This window comes from Sander lucioperca, chromosome 22, assembly GCF_008315115.2.
Source record: "Sander lucioperca isolate FBNREF2018 chromosome 22, SLUC_FBN_1.2, whole genome shotgun sequence".
Taxonomy (NCBI): domain Eukaryota; kingdom Metazoa; phylum Chordata; class Actinopteri; order Perciformes; family Percidae; genus Sander; species Sander lucioperca.
In genome coordinates, this window is record NC_050194.1 from 18,094,277 (window position 1) to 18,118,694 (window position 24,418).

At 39.4% G+C, this 24,418-nt stretch overlaps 2 protein-coding genes across 2 annotated transcripts; both read left to right on the forward strand.

The window, feature by feature from the left end:
* Window positions 1-31: 31 nt before the first annotated feature.
* On the forward strand, window positions 32-2,912 carry slc18a3b (solute carrier family 18 member 3b). Its single transcript, XM_031315623.2, has one exon. The coding sequence runs from the start codon at window positions 572-574 to the stop codon at window positions 2,138-2,140; it is 1,569 nt and encodes a 522-aa protein (XP_031171483.1). The 5' UTR covers window positions 32-571; the 3' UTR covers window positions 2,141-2,912.
* Window positions 2,913-3,470: 558 nt separating this feature from the next.
* On the forward strand, window positions 3,471-17,647 carry LOC116061426 (choline O-acetyltransferase-like). Its single transcript, XM_031315620.2, has 15 exons — window positions 3,471-3,772; window positions 4,331-4,450; window positions 6,031-6,222; window positions 6,878-6,996; window positions 8,879-8,932; window positions 9,098-9,278; window positions 11,345-11,522; window positions 11,632-11,801; window positions 11,878-11,978; window positions 12,078-12,206; window positions 12,331-12,453; window positions 12,528-12,669; window positions 12,934-12,996; window positions 13,866-14,003; window positions 15,402-17,647. The coding sequence occupies exons 2-15, from the start codon at window positions 4,406-4,408 to the stop codon at window positions 15,666-15,668; spliced, it is 1,902 nt and encodes a 633-aa protein (XP_031171480.1). The 5' UTR covers window positions 3,471-3,772; window positions 4,331-4,405; the 3' UTR covers window positions 15,669-17,647.
* The last annotated feature ends 6,771 nt before the right edge of the window (window positions 17,648-24,418 follow it).

The following is a 24,418-nucleotide window of genomic DNA, read 5'->3' on the forward strand; positions in this document are numbered from 1 at the left end:
AATTAACATAAAGGAGGCAAGTGGCGAACATGGGGGCAAGCTAGTGATGCGTCATAGCACTTGGTGAAAAGAGGAGACAAAGGACTAAAATAGCGCCGAACCTGCAGGTTAACGTGCACCAATGACCACGAAGTCACTCGTGGTCTCAGAGCTGAGCGCAAAAGTGCCACAGGTGATAGGAGGTATGGACACAGAGATGAGAAAGATTGAGCGTCCTATGTGTTGCAAATAAGTAATCAAAAACGCTCCAAACAAACTTTGCCATGTAAGATTAGCGAGCGAAACAGTGCAGAAACTCTACGATTTCACCACGTCACTTCTCGGGAGATCATGAAACAACATCGGATGTGGCTGAGGCGAAGACACGTTGAGGAAGCTGAGGAAAGCCATCTTCACCGATGAGGCAGCCAAGTTCGCCTTCGCCTTTCCCTTTACGCACAGGCGAGGTGAGGACGGAGAGCATCACATACATGTAAAGAAAACACCAATGCGTCATCCAAGTTGTTGATCTGCAGCAAACGGGAGAAGCACAACAACAATTTTGAATCGAAAATCATAAAAGAAGCACATCATGGATGGAGAAGGAGGATCATCCGGGCTGGTCAAATCAGCCGCCGTAAAACTATCCGAGATGAGCGAAAGAACCAAGCAGTTAGGCACCGCGATAAAGGATCCTCACCAGCAAAGACGGATCATATTAGTGATTGTTTGCGTGGCTCTCTTGCTGGACAATATGCTCTACATGGTAATCGTGCCAATTATTCCAGACTATCTTGTTGAGTTGGAGAGTCAGCAGGCAGAGCACGTCCATGTAGTGATACACCCAAACTCTTCAGCCAACAGCACAAGCCAAGACAAAAGCAACAAGGACAATTTAGATGTTCAGATAGGAGTACTTTTCGCATCTAAAGCCATCCTGCAGCTGCTAGTTAACCCACTGTCGGGAACTTTTATAGACCGTGTTGGATATGACATTCCACTTTTAATTGGACTGTCTGTTATGTTCGTGTCCACTTGCATATTTGCAGTTGGTGAGAACTACGCGACGCTCTTTGTGGCCAGAAGTTTGCAGGGTCTGGGGTCTGCTTTCGCGGACACCTCTGGAATCGCGATGATAGCTGACAAATACACGGAGGAATCAGAGAGAAGCAGGGCGCTGGGCATCGCTCTGGCGTTTATCTCTTTCGGTAGTCTGGTGGCGCCTCCCTTCGGGGGCTTCCTGTACGAGTTTGCCGGCAAGAAAGTGCCCTTCATCGTGCTCGCCTGCATTTGCCTGGCGGACGGGGTTCTGGTGCTGACCGTGATCAAGCCGTTCTCCAACAGGACTAGAGAAAACATGCCAGTCGGCACACCCATATACAGACTCATGGTTGACCCGTACATAGCTGTGGTGGCCGGGGCGCTGACAGTGTGTAACATCCCCCTGGCCTTTCTAGAGCCCACCATAGCCAACTGGATGGAGACCACCATGCACTCCTCTCAGTGGGAAATGGGGATCACCTGGCTCCCAGCCTTCTTCCCTCATGTCCTTGGTGTGTACATAACTGTGAAATTAGCAGCAAAGCATCCACATTTGCAGTGGTTCTACGGAGCTTTGGGTATGGTTATAATAGGGGCGAGCTCCTGCACAGTCCCTGCATGTAAAACTTTTGGGCAGCTTATCGCCCCGTTGTGCGGCATTTGTTTTGGCATTGCACTGGTAGACACTGCTCTGTTGCCGACACTTGCGTTTTTAGTTGACGTGCGTCATACTTCAGTGTACGGTAGTGTTTACGCTATAGCAGATATTTCCTATTCTGTTGCATATGCTATGGGTCCTATAGTAGCCGGCCAGATAGTGCACAATCTCGGATTTGTACAACTCAATTTGGGTATGGGCCTCGTCAATGTGCTTTACGCACCAGCCCTGCTGCTGCTGCGCAACGTGTGCCAAATGAAACCGTCCTACTCAGAGAGAGATAACCTGTTAGAGGAGGCTCCGCAGGGGCTGTACGATACTATCAAGATGGAGGAGAGAAGAGCTAAAAAGAAGGGCTACAGTTCGGCAGGGAATTGCTTGTCAGTAGATGAAAATGGGTTTGACACCTTCAAAGCACAGCGGTCCTTGTCAGAAGAGTCGTCCGGTCCGGAGAACACTTAACCCGGCCACACTCTTACCGCCCCACGAAACATTCCCCTAAAGAGATTTGGAGATGAGGCAGGTTGTAGTAAAGTAATTTAAACTTTTATGTAAGTACCGATGTGCAATATAAACACCCGATCACCAAAATCATGATGACTGATCCGCTTTCCAGAGTACAGTATATTGTAGATTTCATTGTGTCGAACAAGTCTATGTAGCGTTTGTCATGGACGTATAACTGGAGTTTTGTGAGAGATCAATAAGCTACTGTTAAATTTGTGTGTATCACTGAGTATTGTAAAAAGATATAAATAGATAAATCTGCGTACAAGATTATACGGGACCAACTATAAACAGCACATTCCCCGTCCTTACACAAAATAGCCTATATTTTTAGTCTCTGAAAAAAAACTTTTTTACTTGCACATCAAAGGCCTGATTTTCCTTTTTGGTTGTTAAAAAAAAATCGTGAATTTTAATTTTGTAACAAGTGGGCCTGTTTGTCATTTCTTTTTATTTGTTTGTTATATGTTTTTGTTGTTTGAAATTAAATGTATCATAATAAATTGATTTTGTACATATGTGGATATAAGCACAATGTAAATTCTTAAAACATACGTGGACCTCTACAAAGTATGTGTGTGTTTGTGTTTGTGTGTATGTGTGCGCGCGCGTGTATGAAACATTTTGTCAAGACGTAGCAAATGAAGTCAGTCTCCTTCAGATGAACAAAGATGTATTCATTTATTAATTGTCGTTTTAATAAATCTCTGTTTGGATCTGTGTGAAACTGGTGATTTCATTCTTATTTCAAACTTCAAACGAATAAAAACCAAATAAGTGTGGAACTTGTTTCGTAAGAAATATACAGTTAGATTATAAAATAATTCAAGAAGTATTAACAAACAATGGTTTAATTATACAAGTCACATTTGGATGTCAAGGTGAAAAAGTATGAAACTTTTTGTGATTAATGTAAAATAATGACTAAAGTTAAATTCAGACTTTTGATTTCCAAAAGTTATAGCTCTCTCACATCCACAACAAGCACATTCAGAAAGCACAGAGAGAACAGACCTTAGCCATAGTATAAAAACATATAAATCAACAGATTCAAGTGCGCAATAGTGCATCCAGTATTGTCTAAAACCAGGTTCACAAACTCTGCAGAAATCGTAGGACTTAAATCTGAACCGTAAAAGCACCGTGACTGTCATCTCTGTCGACCCGCAGGACCATCACAGTACCTATGAATGACAAACCAAAAACGTCTCACTCCTTTTTTCTATATTAAAGTTATTATCGGACGAAGTTGTCCAGCCACAGACACAGAAGCATACTAGGCATGAGTAATGTTGTCAACCCAAGAAGGATGTGCACGCTGTCAGATAATATGTTCCGCGAATAGATTTCGATGGGAGGAGTTTCTTGCCCCAAGGGGGTAGGTAGACGCAAACACCTTCAGCATCTTTTTGCAAGGCGCGCTTTATGTGGAGCCACAGCCTTATGGCGAGGCGAGGGGACGGGGGAGAAGTCCAGCGCCTGAACGGAGCTGTACACTAACATGGGATTTCACAGCGTGGACGTGGGAGGCAATGTGAACTTCCACACACTTCTCTGACCTCTTGAGCGGCCCACCGATCAGTTAAGGTAACTTTTCTTTAGTAATACGTGTTTATTAAAAATGTATCTTTGGCGAAAAGCGAGTAAGATTATGCATCTTAAAAACTTAAGATCTCTTGAGGTCCACTTTGCTGTGAAAATTAATTTTCAAAAGTTGTATAATTGTTAATCATTTAACTTGTTTTCAATCAAACCAACTTGCATCCAATGATACATACTTATCTACAAATTCTATATTTTGGTTTTGGCACTATTTTATTAAATTGCCATTAAAAAGTGAAACTGCACTGAAATATGTATACATGTTCTCCTTTTATTGGCTGAATTTTCATTTGTTTTAGGAAACATGAAGCTTTTAAGACTGACAGAGATGAAATTAGTTTTGAAGATGCATATCTCTTTGCAGTGGTGAGCGATGAGGCGCAGCTGGAATTCAAGGACATGCAACAAATTGCATTAGGCTGCAAGATGGTGAAGAATGGAAGCCTGCTGCTTCTCTTTTAAGACAGCACTAAGTAGCTCCATTGCTCAGTAGGCCTAATTGTATTATGCTCTTTCTCAAATGTCTTAACATGCTTCATGCAGGGAAGACTGACCTCACGTCGTCTCCAGACGATCTCTTTCTACATTATTTTACCTTGACTGGACTGGAATGCAAAGATGCCCATCTTGGAGAAAAAAACGGCCAGAGACCAAGACAGCCAAGTATGAACATGTCATTGTTTCTAAAGTGAACGTGTGTGTGTGTGTGTGTTTTTTTATTTTTATTTTTTTATCAGCATTCATTCCATAACTTCACTTCAATTCAATTCAGTTTTAAAATCAAAACCCTGTCGCTGTCCATGGTGCTGAAGTTGACAAAGTAATGGTACATTTTCAGCACCATAGACAGCGGTAGCGTCATTTACGCAAACTTTTTTTTTTAACCTTTATTTAACCAGGTATGCCGTTGAGAACAAGTTCTCATTTGCAATGACGACCTGGCCAAGAAAAGAATAAACGTGCAAGACAACATACAGTTTCACATTCAATACAATACAGGAATACAGAATACAATAGGTTACATAAAGTGCAGATTAGATAGGCAATACAAATCCGTCGTGAAGGGAGGGGTAAGTAAGTCGGAGGATATGCGAGACTGAATAAGGTAATAACACAAAATATATGAATAGACAGTCTATAACATTGCTGAGAAGTAGTGAAGAGTCAATATACAGTTAGTGCAAGTTGTGTTCTAGTTAGTGATGTAGTTCAGTGATAACACAATAAGTATGAAAGACAGTCTATATAAAATGCTGAGTGTAGTGAAGAGTGAAAGTACAGTTAGTGGAAATTGTGGTCTAGTTAGTGATGTAGATCAGTAATAACACAGTAAATATGAATAGACAGTCTATATAAAATGCAGAATGTAGTGAAAAGTCAATATACAGTTAGTGCAAATAGTGGTCTAGGTGCTAATGTAGTTTAGGGGTAACACAATATGCATGAATAGACAGACTGTATAAATGTTAAAAGAGTCAATTGTAAGTAAAAAACAGTTGTGCATAACAGGGCAGATGGAAGGTGCAAACGAGTGAGAACAGAATATGATAGCAATGAAGATGTACATCTGTGCAAATATGCTATGCAAAAGATGCAACATGATAGCAGGCCTTTCACCTTTCAGGGGTGTCAAACCTTATTCCATTGACTTAGGACATGTTTCATTTTGTGCTGTCATTTAATCCACATAGAGCAATTGGTGGATTATGTTATTATGGAGTTTGCTGTGGAGTTGTTTATGGATTTGTTTTTTGTGGTTTGATTGGCTCTGAACTTGTGTTTTTTTCCCAGGGTAACACCTCTGTCCTATAACTTACAAAAAAAACAATAAAAAAAAAATAATCTACATAATTTCCATTTCTTGGAATCAACAGCTAGACAACTTATTTTACAATTCCAATGTACCGGTCAATATTAACATATTGGGCTTCTAACAGTACTGTTATGTAAATGATCAAACAGAAAAGTATCAATTTGCATTTTCCATCCTTATAAAAATAGGAGTGCTCAAGTCCCAGAGGGCTGTAGAATGTATTATCAAATATGCCTCAAAGCATTAAAGATGAATTATTAACTCAGGTTCTAATAATTACAAAAAATCAAGAAAAGATGTGAGGGAATTACCCCTTTAGCTAATGAGCCCTCGTGAATCGGGGAAAAGACATAAAAATGCTGAACAGCTGCTGTCATTTCATTACTTGTCATGAGTATTTATACCAACTTGCTGTTTTTATGATCGTCAGATGTTGCCAAAGGTCCCTGTGCCCCCACTGAAACAAACCCTCGACACTTACTTGAAGTGTATCCAACACCTGGTGAAAGAGGAGCAGTTCAAGAAAACAAAGGCCATCGTGGAGACGTTTGGGGCTCCTGGAGGCGTCGGAGAGGTTCTCCAGAAGAAGCTTTTAGAGAGGAGGGACAAGACGACCAACTGGGTAAACACTACTGCTGTTCTTTGCCTAGGTCCCCCTGTACCAATAAAGTTTCTTTTGTTTTATTAGTCTTTAAAAGTTGGATGTGTTTCTCCTTTTGTGGTTCATCAAACATTCATTTTGGAAACTTAAATGCAGTCATTGAAAAATCCTTCTCTAATGATTTTTCTTCAGTCAATACACTTTTTGTATCATTCATTATCATTATAATCTAATATATTGAATATGACCTTTTACATTACAGCTTTTATTGTATTTATTTTTGTAATAATAAGGTATTCAATTCTATCTGCTCTATTTAGTTTGAGAAAAAAAATGAAAATGACCTCAGATTTTTCTAAAATAATATATAACCTATTCATAAAAGAGTTGAAGAAAGTGAAACACCAGGTGATAAAGATTTATTCGATGTTGCTTCAATCTCTCAACCTGTGTTTAGGTGATTGGTCAGTCCACAACTCATCCAGCTCAGTGAAATCTATCACGCTCCCACTCTCACACATACTCTCTCCCACTCTCCTTTTCATCTGGCAGTGATACACTGTAATGTTTTTTTACTCCATTGCCCACAGGTCTCAACTCTGAAAGTAATAACTCAAGTCCAAAATGCTTAATGAAGTCACATTTCTCAAAAAAGTGTCCCTGTGGTTTTATTTAGGTGTATGACTACTGGCTGGAGGACATGTACTTGAACAACAGGTTGGCCCTACCGGTCAACTCCAGTCCTGTCATGGTGTTTCCTAAGCAGACGTTCAGAGATCATAAAGACGCCCTCAGGTATGTGCTGGACTTTTGGTTTGGCAATATTTAAAAACGATTGCATGCGCTGAGTTTGTCCACCCTCCTTCGTTAGCTGTGATGCATTCGAGACTCTGAAATAGCTGCTACTAACTGTGTAGGTCAATAAGAAGAGCAATTAAAAAGAAAATCGTATCTTCAATCACTTTAGGATAAGGTAACAATATGTAAGACAATATAAAAATATATATTTATCTTGTGACAGCAGCCTATCAAACAGAATACAATACAACAAATACAACAAGATTATATTCTCGATTAACCAATTTGTCCAAAAAATCTCCCACCACAGTTTCCAAGAGTCCAAGGTCTTCAATTTGCTTGTTTTGGACAACTAATTATTTAGCTCTGTAGGAAACCCTCTTTCTAACTTTGTTTTTATTATTTTACATATATGAACATCTCAAACTGAAGTAGAAGTACATAAATGTAGGGCTGAAACTAATGATCTTTTTTATTGTCAATTTATCTGTTGATTATTTTCTCGATTAATCGATTAGTTGTTTGGTCTATAAAATGACAGAAAATGATGAAAAATGTTGATCAGACATCCTCAACTGTCTTGTTTTGTCCACAACTCAAAGATATTCAGTTTACTGTCATAGAGGAATGAAGAAACTAGAAAATATTCGGTAACACTTTACTTGAAGGTATCTACATAAGAGTAACATGACACTGTCATGACCACATGACACTGTCATGACACAGTCATGACACATGAACCCTAACCATAACCCTAACTCTAACCCTAACCAAAAACCGAATGACACTTACTAAAAGAAGCATTATGTCATAAACATTTAAGACTTGTTTATAATGTTTATGGCACATTCATGACAGTGTCATGTCACTCTTATGTAGATACCTTCAAGTAAAGTGTAACCAAATATTCACATTTAAGGAGCTGGAATCACAATTTTTTAAAAACTTTTTTCGTAAAAAAATGACTTAAAATTATGAATCCATTATCAAAATAGTTGGCGATTTATTTAATAGGTGACAACTAATCGATTCATTGTTGCAGCTCTACACAAATGCACCAAGTTCCACCAAAAAAGCTAATCACAATTACTTCATATCACATAATAACTCCCAGAATGCACTAAACATCAGATTGTTGCGATGGTTGCAAATTGCTTGATACTTTAAGTCAAAACAACCAGTTTTTCAACCACAATACAACACCATAACTAACAATACAAAGTACATAGTATATCACTCAGTTCTGCAGCCACTGACAGGGTTTATGTTCTTCTCAGCAGGCACTGGACTCAGATTAAGATCTGAATTACAAACATGGAGAAAATAACTGGCATCATCTCTTGGCAAATCTCTGCCCATTATTAAATGAGCGGTGGTCCATCAGACATTACACCAGTCCACCCAGCTCTGTAACTCAACATTAGCTTTTGTCAGCTCACGCCGCACTAACTGAATATTTCCAAAGCATGCCGAGCTGGGAATCTACTGACACAGACACTTATTCGATTGGGAGTGACAGGGCCAAGCTCTCCACAGAGACTGCTACTCAGGCCTCATTTAGGGGTGTGGTGCACTGCAGCCGCCTCTTTTGTATTGATCTGGCTTTGAACGTAATAACACCAAGACAAATGACATGCAACATAAGACCTGACAGGGCTCTGTGTTTTCCCTTATTGCCCACACCGCCCACTCACACATACAGACTGACTCTCTCTCTCTCACAAACACAGATAAACGCAAACAGCTCGCCCACTGTATCCTAGTAATTTACCATAATGTGATTACTGTTAGTCCTTTGAGAGTAGATCTAATTATAATCACTGGCCAGTTCGCTCTGTGTGTTCAGTTTTTCATGTTTTTTAAATTTCAAACTTTTAAGATTTGCTGCTCGTCTCATCAGAGGAGTGTTGGACTATAAGGCTCTCATTGATGCGTAAGTTTAACCTCTAATGAATTACCTGTCCACCTGCATGCCGTACACCTCATCTATGTTATCTGCACAGAGTAAAGTTAGTGAATTAAAAATGAAAATAAAATGAAGTACCTATAATAAGTGAGAGTCTAGAGGTAATTTGATGTGTGTAATAATGTCTCTCAGGCGAGCACTGCCTGTGGATTTTGCTCGAGGCCAGCTAGCTGGGACCCCTTTGTGCATGGAGCAGTACTACCGCCTTTTCAACTCCTACCGTTACCCGGGGCTAAAGACAGACACGCTGAAGGTCCAGATAAACGCAGCCTCCTCAGCGCCGAAGCACATCATCGTAGCGTGCAAGAACCAGGTCAGCATGCTGGCCTCTGAGGAAAGTTTTCACACTCCATCACACTTCTAACTGAAGACTGTCCATTTGAGAGAAAATATAAGGAAATGTAAGGATGTTTTAATATTGTATTCAGAGTTTATTGATATATGTTAGAAGGTGAGAGTTCTTCTACAAAGTGGTCAGTGTGTCACATCAGACATAAGACTTTCTTTGGTTTGAATGCCTTTTTTTACCACCAGAGACGTGGGGCTTTACCACTACATGCCGGAACACTGGCCTCTAGTGCAGATAACCTCTTTCTTCATCAGATTAAAAAGTAAAGGACTATTCTGGGCATCTAAACTGGCTACAATAGACATTATCATCTACGCCGTCAAGGTGCCATCTTCGAATATAATGTGTTACAGATGGCCATCTGCATTCAACTGAAAAAGTCAAAATCCTCCACCCTTTTAAACATTATCAGTCATGAATACAAGGTTTGTTTTCCAGTAACAGGCAGTAGGAACATTTAAGGACATTAAATTTATAGAACACTTAATTACAAACATGTCTCAAATGACTTTAAAGAGGATGCACTTGCCTACACAATAAATTAGCAGTGAATTACAAAACAAATTGATGAAATTAGCAAAAAAGGGTGTCAAAACACAGTGCAAGATACAAAATACTGAAAAAGTGCTTACCTAAATTACCAAATGTTACTATGCCACACCTACTCCTCAGGATCTTACAGAATGTGTATACAGGGCAGGCTAAACCAATCATTTGACTGATTTAATCTATACAGTAATTTACATGTATAGGAGCCTGCAGTATGCATGGCTGCATTTCAGTTTCAGTTTGAAAACACTGTGCCTTTATACAATTACGAAGTGTAATACTATCTAGCAATGTTAACATGTCTATTTGAATATTTAAACTGGTGAGATGTGAAATTATTTCCGCATTATACTGTATAGATCTCTAATAATAATAATAATAATAAAACCATTGAAAAAGATTTTGATCACTGGGGCTGACTGAGCTGGAAGTAGTAAACAGAAAATGTTAGCGCAGTCTTCATTTACAATTCCCAGCCAGACTCTTCAAGCTGCCCTGTGAATTTTAACTGGAGGATTTTCTATTAATAAGAGATGTTTTCCAAAATATACGGCATGCTGGTAGCTTAATGCTGTGACTTACATAAACAGTTAGTCTTCAGTTAGACATTTGATTTTTTTAAGAGTAGCTCTGGTGTGAACATAGTTGCTATTCTTACTGATCGATTCAGACAAAAGACTAAAGATTATAGGTAATAGGTGACCATATATTTTTATTCACATATGGTCCTAGTTATATACTGTATTGTGTGTTTCTCAAATGATCATAATTTAAAAAAAAAAAAATTAGGTTTTACTCCAGTGTTTACACATTTAGTGGTTGTCTTGTTGAGTTTTGTGTAAGTTTGTGTCTTTAAGACCACACAAGCCCACTCCCACAATGCCCTCTACCAACCCGGCCTGCTTACTATCTGTAGTCTGTGCCATTTCCCCCAAATTACCTTTGAGTCCTGGCTGATAGTCCTCTGTATAGATTTCCATAAATGCATGAAACCCTCGTCACTATAATCTGCAGGTCTTATGTCCAAGGCTACTTATTTTTATAAATTTAGCTCACGTATTGTGCCATTAAATTACCACAGAAACGGCACAGTAGGAGCTCTTAGCTGGAAATGGTTCTGGGAACCATCACTGTGGCACATGGCCCATCCCTATGGAGATACAGGCAGTTAACTTAATTACTGTTAATTGAATCTGCCACTTCAGGAGCTTTCTTGAGTCACATGTTCAATTGATCGCAGTAGAGGAGCAATATTTTAGGTAGCAATTGGCCATTTTCATACCTTCCCAGAATTACTTGTGTCCTTTTTTATCTCAGCTGTTCAAATATTGCACTACAGTAACACTACATTCAGATTTAAATTACTATTAGCAGGCAAGGGTAAATATAAACTCAAGTATTCACTATTGAATTTACAGGTAATGCAGTACATAACAGAATAGTTAAGAAACATAATTTCTGTCACCTATTTATCTCACTAGTTTTTCGTGTTGGATATAGTCGCAAACAGCAAGCAGCTCAACGAGACAGAGATCTTATCCCAACTGGAGAAAATCGTGAAAATGGCAGAAAACGCCAAAGAGGAACTCCCTCCTTTTGGCATCCTGACATCTGATGGGAGAACAGAATGGGCACAAGCCAGAGATGTACTAATAAAAGGTTTCAGCTTGAACATTTCTCTAATGTCTATTACTTTCAGAAGTTTTAAACAACTGTAAACTATTTTCAGACAAATAAAACCAGATGTATCCGTCCCTTCTCCATCCAGATCAAACCAACAGGGACTCTCTGGCCCTGATTGAGAGCTGTCTGTGTGTGGTGTGTCTGGATGAGCCCAGTGGCCTGGAGCCTCGAGATACTAACAGGGCCCTGCTGATGCTGCATGGTGGCGGCCGTGAGAAGAATGGGGCAAACCGCTGGTATGACAAGTCAATGCAGGTAGGGCTACATTCAAGGCACTTCAACCCTTAATAGATGTAGAGTCTGGCCTGTTAGCTAATCCACCTTCTCTCAGTTTGTTATAGGAATGGACGGGATATGCGGAGTCGTGTGCGATCATTCGCCATTCGAGGGAATAGTTATGGTGCAGTGCTCCGAATACCTGATGAAATATATGTAAGTCAGCCCATCATAGCAAGATATACATATTGTTGTCTCACGGAATGCTGCTGAGGCTTACAGTGAATGAGACATAAGTGTTGTTGTCCTGAACAGAACAGGGAGTCCCTCCAAGATGGCGAGAGCATCCAGCATCAGAGAGTTCCCCTCTCCTAGAAGGCTGCTCTGGAATTGTAACCCACACATACAAGGACTCTTAGCAGCATCTGGAGACCGACTCAAGAGGCAAGACCAACACTAACTAACTAACTAACTAACTAACTAACTAACTAACTAACGCTTAACCATATATACAAACAATTTTTTCTACAGACATTGTGTCTCATATCTTCTGCGCTTTTTCCTTCAGGCTGGTTGATAATCTTGACATGGATGTTTTCAAGTTCAACGTTTATGGGAAAGAATTCATCAAAAAGCAGAGGATGAGTCCAGATGCGTTCATACAAGTTGCCTTACAACTTGCATTTTACAAGTAAAGTATACATTCATGATCTCTATCTTCAAATTTGGCCATATATATATTAATATGCAGATATTGTCATATAGATGCAACAGAAGGCTCGTGTCCACTTATGAGAGTGCGTCCATTCGACGTTTCCAAGACGGTCGGGTTGATAACATTCGCTCTGCCACCCGTGAGGCCCTGGCCTTTGTGCTGTCCATGACAGATGAGAGGGACACTTTCACCGTGAGTCATTTTTCTCACTTTGACCCCAATTACTGAGTAACTCCCACATTACCTTTCATCACGCCTGCTTAAATGAAACAGGTGCGATCAGCAACCTCAGCACGCCAAACCTAGTGTCCCCATCCAAACAGATGATCTCTCTGCGGAGTTAACGGGTCCATGAAAAAATGTATTTACTGGCTGTACTGCTCTCTTTTTGTACAATGTGAAAAGTGCCCTGTGTTTACTTTTTTATCTCTAAATTATTTCTCACTTCTCCAACAGGATTTAGAAAAAAATAGACGATTGAGGGAGGCAATTAATGCCCAGACAAGTTATACAATTGCAGTAAGTATTTCAAACAATTTTTTTTTTAAAATACATTAATGTTACAGCAAAATTTAACTTTATCTCAACATATCTTTTGAGTATCAAACATTTACTCCCTGGAGACCAAAAAGGAATAGTTTGACATTTTGGGGAATGCACCTACTTGCTTTATTGCTCTGAGAGTTACATGGAATCTGTAATGTCTGTACGGCAAATATGAAGCTCCAGCCAGGGCATGGTTAGCTTAGCTTAGCACAAAGACTGTAAGCAGAGGGAAACAGCTAGCCTTGCTCTGTCTAAAGGTTAAAAAAAAACAACAGTACCTCTAAAGCTCACTACTAATTACTTGTTAGCCAGGCTAGTTGATTCCCCACCTCCAGTCTTTATGCTAAGCTAAGTTAATTGTCTCCTGGCTGGAGCTTCATATTTAACACATATGAGAGGGGTATCCATCTTCTTATCCAACCCTCAGCAAGAAAGCAAATAATGGTATTTCCCAAAATGGTTGTACAAAGGTTTTGTCATCCTCCACGGGAGTTGCCGTTCACATTAGCTTGAGTTGAGTTTATTTGTCACAATAGATTCCAGTATTAACCACTTTTTAATTGCAGAAAAAATATAAATTAATATATTTTGGGTGGGGTATCACTTAAAGAAGATGGGCAATCATTCCAAGTCTTTAAAGGCACAGTCGTATTTCTATTCCAATCATCACAGTGCAGCCAAGGTCATTCAGTGACCATGATCTGCAATCTAACATGATGTAACATGTTTGAAAAGATACTGTACACAAAACAAGGACTATGCTTGTAAATAATGCCTGTGCTCATATTGAGGTCGTAATTGAAAATACTTAATTTAGCACTAAGCAAAAAAATATTGTTCAGGCTATAACAGGAATGGCAATAGACAATCATCTCCTCGGGCTTCTGAGGATCGCAAAGGAGCTCAACATGGAGAAGCCAGAGATCTTCTGTGATGAGACGTATTTGGCCAGCAACCAGTTCATCCTTTCTACCAGTCAGGTAACATTTTGATCCCATTCTATTCTTACATATAACATTTTCTCGCTTGAAATTATTGCTTCTGGATGAAGATAGAGAATACGGAGGAGATACTGTTGAGGAAATGCTAATATTGTTTAGCTGCTTTGCATAATTCCATCCTAACGACCCCCTCTTGTGAGCAGACGTACAGTGATGGGAAAACACATGTCAATGCAACAGTAGATATAGTACTAGATAGTATAGTAGATATATACTAATTCCTATTTGAGCCTGATGAACATCACGTTCCTCTGCTTTGCTAACCACAAATTACAAGGTGGAGATCAACCAGGTTTTCTTGAAAATCCAAACTTACTTTTAAACTGTTCCAAGTGTACCTCTCGACAAAGATAACCTGACTCCCAACTGCAAATTTGTTGCCACATGAGATCAAGCCTGCTAATGTTTTCTGTAAATTTACCAAAGTTGTTTGTATATAATTTAAGGTGAGAAACACAGCCCAGGTCCTGTATCCACTAGCAAACACAGTATAGTCAATAAAGAGAACCAATTACAAATGGCTTAGGAGACCTCTCAAAAAGAGTCACTGAACTCTGTAATCAATCAACACAGGGACTGAGACTGCAAATGTGCACATGCAACACAACAAAACTTTATATGCAGTCTAAATAAAATATTCAGTTTCTGCTGGTGTTTGGGATCCTCACCCAGGGTTCTGTGCTTGCTGTTATAGTGTTCTTAATTGGGGACCCTGCCAGACTCATCTAGTTCCCTCTGCATGAAGTTTATTAAATGAGACCATGTCTGTATTTAGCTTTCCTGACAGCACTTGAACCCAACACTTAGAATAATATTTGTTTTACTAATATTTATTGCTTAAGGCAGCCACATAAATACTATACATTCACAGTACTACAGATATTTTTATTTTAACATTTGTGAAAGAAGCCGTCATTATGTATCGAAAATGTAGATGTTTTCCCAGTGGTGCACCACTGAAATATACAAAAAATAAAGATATATATATATAAATACAATTTGGAGCTTATTTTATTAAACAATTCATCTTGTGGGTCATTTATCAAGAAAAGATGGCAACCATTTTACTGGTTCCAACTTGTCAAATGTGAGGATTTGCTGCCTTTTCTGTTTTATATAACTGCAAACACAATATCTTTATGTTTTGGACTGTTGCAAAATAATGTGAAGATGTCCCCTCAGGTTTTGAGAACATGTGATGAGTATTACATCGGCTGTTATACACTAAAATATGTATCCAAAAAAAAGAATCAACAGATTAAGCAATAATAAAAGTTAGTTAGTTGCAGCCCTATCTGATTAATCTTTCTTAAATACTAAGCAGCTCATTCTCTTGACTGAACTGGTATAACCCAGACTGTATCCTCGTGTATCCAGGTCCCTACCACAGTGGAAATGTTCTGTTGCTACGGCCCGGTGGTGCCCAACGGCTATGGCGCCTGTTACAACCCGCAGTCAGATCACATCATCTTCTGTGTGTCTAGTTTCTGGGAGAACACAGAGACGAGCTCGGCCGTTTTCGTCAAAGCCCTGAACGAGGGCCTGTTGGAAATCAGGGACCTGTGCAATAGAAGCAGCGCGGTGGCTACCAAACTTGCTGATAGCAGCCAGGGAGCCGGCCGGCCTCATATATCAGGGAAGTAAGCCATACTGAGAGAGCATGCCCACTCTAGCTGCTCCACTCAACGCTCTTAGACTTCGACTCAGTAGTTGAGATGCCTTTGTGTGTCTTTGTTGTCTGTGCAATAGTGTTCCTTTAACAAGAAAATACAAAGCCTTAAAGTATATATATAATATGTAAATATTAACAAATGTGAATGAAAACTGGAACTTTTTTTTATGTGTGTAGACATAATAATAATGATTTCAGGTCCAATGACCCCGTTTGACTCGGCAGACTGAGAATAACTGGTCTGCTGCATTTAGGAAACTAAAGCCATGCCCGCTTAGTAGCAGTGATGAGAGGGGCAATTCCTCTGTTAGAGCGAACCAGCTGAGTGATCCCAATGTATATCTTACACACATTGAGTAGTAATATAATATATATTAAAAAAAATACAGTATATTTAAGTGACTTATAACAATCATGACATTCTGTAAATGTGATCCTGTTTCACTTTATGTGTGACATTATATTAACAATGGAAAAAGTTAGATTATATACTATCTATTTTAATGTGCTGAAGTTATGTACATTCTTTGATTATATTTGAGGTTGTGAATATGTGAAGTCTGTCTGATGAGGCACTTTAAGATATTTATATGAAGATATGATTGAATAACTGCAAACATAGAGGTTTGATGAATAATGTGTGTAGAGGGAAAATATATGTGGTTTCAGTGGCACATTTGAAGTCATCTAGATGTACTGTATGTATGTGTTCCATATTATAGCAGTAGTTAATAAGTGTAGAGTGTAATGAACAGTGGTACTTTATAATAAAATACAGTCCAGTGGTGATTGAGGCAAACCACTGTGTTCATGTGTATATAAGTGCTTTTTATTTGCACTTAGAGGTAGAATGAGTATTGATATAGTGTAGTGCAATAACACAATAACAAGTACAGTGAGGACATATGTGCAATTTACCAAATCAACTCATTAGATGCATGGAGCTCACATAATATTAAATGAACTATTTTTGATATTCAGAAATATCGGACTATCTGTAACATTAGAATAAATTATGGCAATCTACATAATGCATGCTGTTTGAGTCCAAAAATGTCCATTCAATGTGTACTGTGACTTTGATTCTTATGTATATGGTGTTTTAATCTGTTGTGGTTCATGTTACAGCAAATTGAATCTGTGGTCTGTAGCTGTGAAAATGTGAGGATATTTGTTGTCCTGTATGACTCTTGTCTGTTACGTATCTACCAATCATCAGCCAAAGTAAATGTGAACCATGAAGATGATTCAAAAACAATTTAAAGAAAAGACTATAAGCGACACACGTTGCATGTGTACTCTTACATACTAACTGTATTTTTATATGTTCACATGAAAAGCTTATATAATGACATATATAATAAAATAAAATATAAAATATTGGTACACATAAGCAACAAAAATGCCTTAAAATAAAGGGATGCAAACAGTTTTCCTGCCAGATGTAATATTCTATAAATGTTTAATGTTTTACCTCTGATGTTAATTTGATCCGTTTCTACTTGATGTTTACCGTCTAATCTGAGTGATACGTGTAAAAGAATGTAATATTTGTCACGTGTTTTTCAGTGGGTTTTCCCTTTGTCTCATTCATAAAAAGTAACAAATAATCCTTGTGAGTAAAGCTGGCTGTTATGTCTACTGAACCAAGGCAAAGTATTAATGTGTCCTGATGAATCAATGTCACTCATCCATGATAACATTTTTGTGAATGGTAATTAATGTGCAACACATCATTGTCAGGGAGAATATAGTGTTTCATTAAATAATTTAATATTCAATGAATGTTCAGTGAAAACTCATATGTTTATCATTATGAAAAAGAAAACAAAAGGATGATTTATTGAGTTAGGCTACAACAATATTTTGTTGATAGAAGACATTGCTCATTTATGTTGTAGCAAAAACTGTTACTCGATTCCAGAAATAAAATGAACTTCAAACTGTTATATATAATAGTTTCAGTGTTTTCTGTCAAAATGAATGCCCTGTCTAGCTAATTTCCTTAATATATAATTCTCAAAGTAGTTTGGTGGCACATAATGGTATAATGGCTGTAGAAAAATGAGGCCATTGCAGTTAAAATGTTTTGTTGCTGTCTGGGTGTTTATTTAATTTGCACGATTTGGAAGGTTACAGCACACTGTTACTGTTCTGAATTCCACCTCTAGTATTGCCACAATTAATAAAATCACTCTTGTGTTGCTATGCTCTAAATTAGAATGGATACTGACTTTTTTTGTCTACTTAAGTTTTTCTCATGCTGTGAAAGATCTGTAATGGTTGTTAACACTAGAGTAAAACAGTTTAGAATTGTGGCAATGTCACATCCTGAACTAGGATATCAAACAAATGTACTCACTTTCATTTTTGTTCTCAAACATAATGCTAAGCTAAAATGGCTGTGAAGTAAACTCCAACCATGATGATTAGTCTCAAGTACAACTGTAAATGGAAAAACAACGGGACTTGCATAGGGTTGTCTGTATGCAACAAGGCCACCACACTAACACATTCTCAACAGATGGCCTCGTTTTTACTGGCATATGATAAGGTCTACAGGGAGATACCCAAATTTTATTTCTCCATTGAACCAGGTCGATTAAGTGCCCAAAAAACATTAAACATTTAGTCAAGCTTCCATGAACTGGGTTACAAATTGGGATGAAAATATATCATACAGACTCATATGGATTAAACAAACAGTTCAGTGTGTTAGTGGTAACAAGCACAAAACTGCCCACTTCCACCAAATTCATTCACAAGCAAACATGAAAGACAATGCCAGCATGCAGGCATGCAGTTATACGCTCGTCATGAAGCATGAAGCACACTCCATTCCACGTCATACAGTTGCGGATGCAACAAGCTAAGCAAAGAAAAAAAAAAAAAAAAAGAAATGTAGCAAAGAAGACATCCCACAGTCCCAGCCACATCCTCCGCCCCTTCTGTGGAAATATAGGCCTTCTCAGACAAAGTGCGATATGTACTCAATGCTGTGTCCTGGGTCTGCCCCAGGGTCTCCTCCCACTTGAACATGCCCAGAAAACCTCCACTGGAAGCATCTTAGAGGCATCCTGATCAGATATCCGAGCCACCTCAACTGGCTCATCAATTACGAGCGGCAGCAGTTGATTTCAGCCACTTGCACCTGCAATTAAAATTTCTCAGTCACTACGCAAACGTTCAGGTGAGGGTTGGAGCACAGATAGTCTGGTAAAACTCCTCACACCAGAAATTACGTACAATGGCGACCTCTCACCTCACCATCATCTTGTGAAGAAGACCCCGAGATACAGTAATTGAAGTCATTTATTGAGTCAGCAATAAGCTCCCAAATCAAAGAAGGCCATCCTGCGTTTTTTGATAAGTACCATGGCCTAAGATTTACAGGCGTGGACTCTTTCCATTAAGTTGCAAATCACTCAGTGGGACACGGTCATAAGCCTTCCCCAAGTCTTCAAAACAAATGTAGACTGGATGGGAAAATTACCATGATTCTTCCAATATCCTTGCAAGATCAAATCGCATACTGACATTAGCTTTCCTGGGGAGGCAGAGAAGTAAAATTTTTCAACAATACCCAGTGGCTTCATCATCTCAGGGTGAATAATCTACTGTACAAATGGTACACATTGATTACTTATATTGTAAGTAGGCTACTTATTATTGCTTCTAAGCAGGTCGTCAGTCCAAAAACAGCTGCATTGGTGGAGGCATGTTTTTTAAGGTACCGTTGAGAGATGAAATATGATCCAGCAAGTCCAGTTTGAGTACAGATTCATGTGTTTAAAGGCTTATCAGACAGCACAATGTTGTGGTTTATAATGCTCACCGACAGGATTTTACAACTCTGGAAAGTTATCACGGCAGCAACTATTTTTTTTTCTCACCATGATGATCGTAAACAGAAATACAATGTTCATTGTGTTGCAGCTAAAGTTGAGCCAAGATAACTTTTTTGACAGACGACACTGCATTGTTTTGCCGAAGCCTCCTACGTTGGCACCCCTGCTGCGCCGATAGACTGGCTCCATTCAAATGAATCAGAAAACTGCATTATTTCAGGCAAGGCAACTGTCAGTCTGAACACAGAATCACAGAAAGAATTATCCCATTTCAATGTATTACAAGAGTCAATGCTAAGTAAAAGAATATAGATGTAAATTATCCTATTGAGCGATGTCATATGAACTCACTGCTATACAAACATACTTGTTTATATATATATATATATATATATATATATATATATATATACTTTGTTTGTCCAGGCTGAATTTAGGTATTAAAGAGCACTGTGAGGAAAACATCTTGCGCAGCTGTTCAAGTCACCTCACAGCTCTAACACCGGCTCTCCAGCAGCGCGTTTATTGACAGAACTTTAAGCTGGGTCATCTAAAGCCAGTGCTGGCGGCGACCAGCACTTTCACTGTGTGAGGAGCAGCTAGTGACAAGCCTTGGTGTTGAGATCAATGGCGGAAGCCCACCTGGAGATGGATGATGGGAGTACATTACCACTAATAAGTGTCTGCCACACTGCAGACGGAGACAGAGTCTTACCTGCTGGCTGCTATCGACTGGAAAAGGGAGCACAGGGGAGCAGAGCTGTCCATCCAGATTCCCCCCTCTCAGGCTAGGGGCCTGCCAGAGTCCAAGAGAAATGAAAGGCCACTGAAGATGGATTTTTACCTCAACTGAGAATGACAAAAGCAAAGCAGGGGCAGTGTTAATGTACGTTTAAACCCCCTACATAGAAACTTCAATAACCTCTTCAAAAAGTAGGATGCCTGGGTAGGGCGAGTTACAAAGAGATATGCCGCTGTGCAATGAGACTTTGAAAATGATCTCAGGAGGAACAGGTAGGAAATGATAAGTAGCTTCAAGACCATGATTTGAGTTTATAAACTCACTCAGAACTACAATTACTGTAGATTAAACATGTAAACAGCAAATACATACACATACATATCAGTGACAATAGTTCTTAAAAAGAGTGCAGAAGGCATCTATTAGTAAAAACATAGCTTTCTGTCCTTATCTGACCAGTGGACATGCTTCACAACCAACAGCACATCAGCTCTCACAAATCATGTCATGTGCTGCAATCACTAATCACCATGTAGTTGTAATGAGCCTCTGTAATTGAACACGTGCACATGAATCAAAAATAACAGCTACAAGATTACAATCTGATTTCACTCAAGAGCCAATTAGTTACACTGATCCTGTCATCCATGTGTGTTCCACACACTAGGTAATTCAGAAGCCATGAGCAATGATGCAGCCATCTTTGAAAATGAAACTGAGCTTGACATTTTCCCTCCAAAATGATACAAGGGAAATAAATGTCCCATTGTCTTGTGTTTCAGATATTGACATTTAAGGAGAAAATTCGAGAAAGTAAGAAAGTACCACTTCCATTCTTACAATCTTTTGATTAAGGCAGAAGTCTATATTATAGCTGTCTGTTTTCACTCACAAAGAAATTCTGATAATGGCCATTCTGGCATTTATGAGGAAACTGCTCCCAGGGCAGAAGCTATATTTACACATAATCTTGAAGCCTAATTGGGCAAGAAGTGAAGCCCCATTAAAAATGGGCTACAATATAGTATATGCCAAGAGCTGAAATTAAGTACTTCCATGGAACCTGTCCCATTTAACTTAGATGCAGATAAAAGTACTGATACTGCCATGACAGCATCCTGTGTATTTAAGCATCATATAGTGATTGACTAGTTTCCATTATGGCTTTTTATCACATGAAAGAAAAAATATTGCCAAAATACAGCATGAACTGCAGAACAATAATATCATAGGCACTGCAATTATTTAAACAAAAATATTAAAATGACTGCAGCCATAATCACATATTGTTGCACATCACCACAGCAGAATAGCCAACTTCAAGCTCTTTACTTGAACGACTGTCAAGAGTTTTTTTTTTATATGTTATAATGAGATTCTGGTGGATGACAACATGACACCTACTCATCTCAAGGTAGACTGCTTTTAATTTCTTTTCTTATTTACTCTCTGTTCAGCTCAGGTTCTTGTTTCCCATGGTTTCTAAACAATAATCCATCCCCAGGCTGCATATCAGCAGTAACGCAAGCTACGCTACTGTAAACATAGTACCTATACAGTGTTGGCAACGTATGATTCATTTTGGGATTGGAAGATCAATAACCAATTTGAAGATGACCTGGTGGAGAGGATCCAGATTGCGGGGCTGTGCTTCGATGTGCAGCGTAAATCTCGGGTGGTGGATGTGCGTCTAGGCCTGCCACAGCTCCTGCTCTGGGGAATGATTTATGCCCAACATGTCCTGTAGCGGTTGGGCTCCAACCGAATGGCCGGAGCTAATTTGAGTGGCTTCACAGAAAGAGCTTGCAGGGTGAATAGTGGGGCTGGTAAGTGAAAGGGTTGATCTCAACAGTCATTAATCATTAGCTTTATCATCATAATCATTATGATAAGCACACTGTTCAGTTCACAGCAGGATAAATGCCTTGGCTTCTCTCAAGCACACACATGTACTTACTGGATCTGAGCAGAGATAAACAAAGAGAAAAAGAGGGAGAAAGTGAGAATTCATGACTAGATGTGAGCTGAGTAGGTAAATGGTTGTGCCAGGCCATCATCCTAAGACCAGAGTCAATCATCCACAAAAGCACTGCAAAGAGACAATCACTTAAATGCTCTCCTCACATCAGAGTAACAACCATTCGTCCGCATGCGTGTCCTCCCAGTTCAGCATGAGAGAAACTCAGAGCCGGTTGCATAAGTGCCAAATATGAATGGATCCAAGGTGACAGGAGAGATAAAAGTTAGATGGAAGGAACTCATTAAGAGCACTGCACTGTTCTCACAAACCCCATCTCAAATTTGTGAACTGGCCATGAGTTCGGAAGGAAATCTCATAATGCTTGACAAGTGAAAACCGCCACCAGGCAGCTAATAGCTATGCTGTCATGAGGGCAAATAAAAAGGCATGAGTTTGCATGCATGTAAGCTTTGTGGCTCTGGTCATTTGAGACACACACTTTGCAAAAAGCAATTCCCTCACTCCCTCAGTTCCCCAACAGATCTGTTCTGCTGCCATGCCAGATGTGAGATGGAGGGGTCGTGCTTCATTACGTGCTCAGCTCCCAGGTGGCCACTTGTCCCAGCAGCATTGTCCCTGTGGAGGTGTGGAGTGCAGACGAACAGGCCTGCAGTGAGCAGCAGCATCCTCAAGCCCACAGCTGCCAACGGCTCCATCGCTCTCAGGACTCTAGTAACTAAACCACACGCCATGGAGCAGCGCCCACATCCTGACTCCGCCAATTACAGTGAACCATTAAGAAGAACATACACAGCTCCAACCGATGGGAGAACAGAGGTGTGTTTATGCACTTGTTTGGTGAAAGGACACCTATTTTGATGCTGATGGTGTCTGGTCTAAAAGGGACAAAAAGTGACTTTGTAAAGTTTCCATAATAGATCATTCATAGTTCTGTCTGTATTTTAGTATGGTATAAGGATCATGTGAAAGTCTTATATCATAATTTGGTACTTCCTATACAAACATGTATCAGCTTGATTGTCTTTCAATAAAAGAAATGTGAAAAAAACAAACAAAAAAACAGACCTAGATCATACATTTGAGGTTTTTAATTGCCTTTGCATTACCTTAGGTCAACAGACTATTTAGATATTCCATAAAGTTAGGTTATGCTGTTCATATTGCAGCTAAACAGGATAATTAAATGGCATTCAATCAATCTTCCACAGAGACTTCAAATTATACTTTTTAATACATCCACTATTTCACCATTAGAAATACTCAGACGACAACCTGAACTGGCAGAAATCATAAAGGAGCTCTGTGACTGTCCCTCCCCTACTGGTGAAGCAAACAGCACAGCTGTAATCCAAACCACACCATGGGGAACGCACACACTGATCAACAAACACATTACGCTGCATAGTTCACAGGGGAGTCTCTTCAGAAGTAAACTTAATCCAACCACTTAAGAGATGTTATGAGAAATATGGTAAAAGGCATTAGGAACTTAATGGGCCTCACAGTTGGTAAGTAATATTGTATGGCCACCTTTCACTGGTTTGGCTCATGTGCTTTCTGTACATTCTTGAGCTCATTTGTGTCTATTTACTTCCAGGATGCTGTGAGGCAGATGAAGGAGGAGCAGAGAGAAGCGAGCCGGGGCTGTAAAGTAATGGTTTTATCTTTAATGAGCGGGTGGGGACTGCAGTATCTGGTGACAGAGAGGGTTCCTCTGCCGAGTCTCTATCACAGTGGAAAGGCTCATCCTAAATCTTGCTCTTATTGCTGTGAGCATCGCAACTATATCTCACTCCGGAGACAGAACCTCAGGTTTTTATGGGTGCTTGGGTAATTGAGCAGCAGGAGGAAAAAATATCTAATCCACTTCCATAAAGAAAGTGTATCCAAACTAAATGACTGGTGAATTAATAATGGCACTCTCTCTTTAACCCTCCTCTGTACTCGCGTCACTCGTAGTAGTAGTTTGTCAATGAGATTTGTTTGTAAACAGTGATATTTGCCACCGGAGCAATGGTGTCATCTAGACTACATGTGTCCTGGTGCAAATAAGCCTGTCAGTTTAGCCACTCGTTCACATGTAATAGAGGAGAGGACTGAGGGATGGTGGCAGTGTCGCTTTATGGCCCCTCAAACAACACTTGTCAAGAA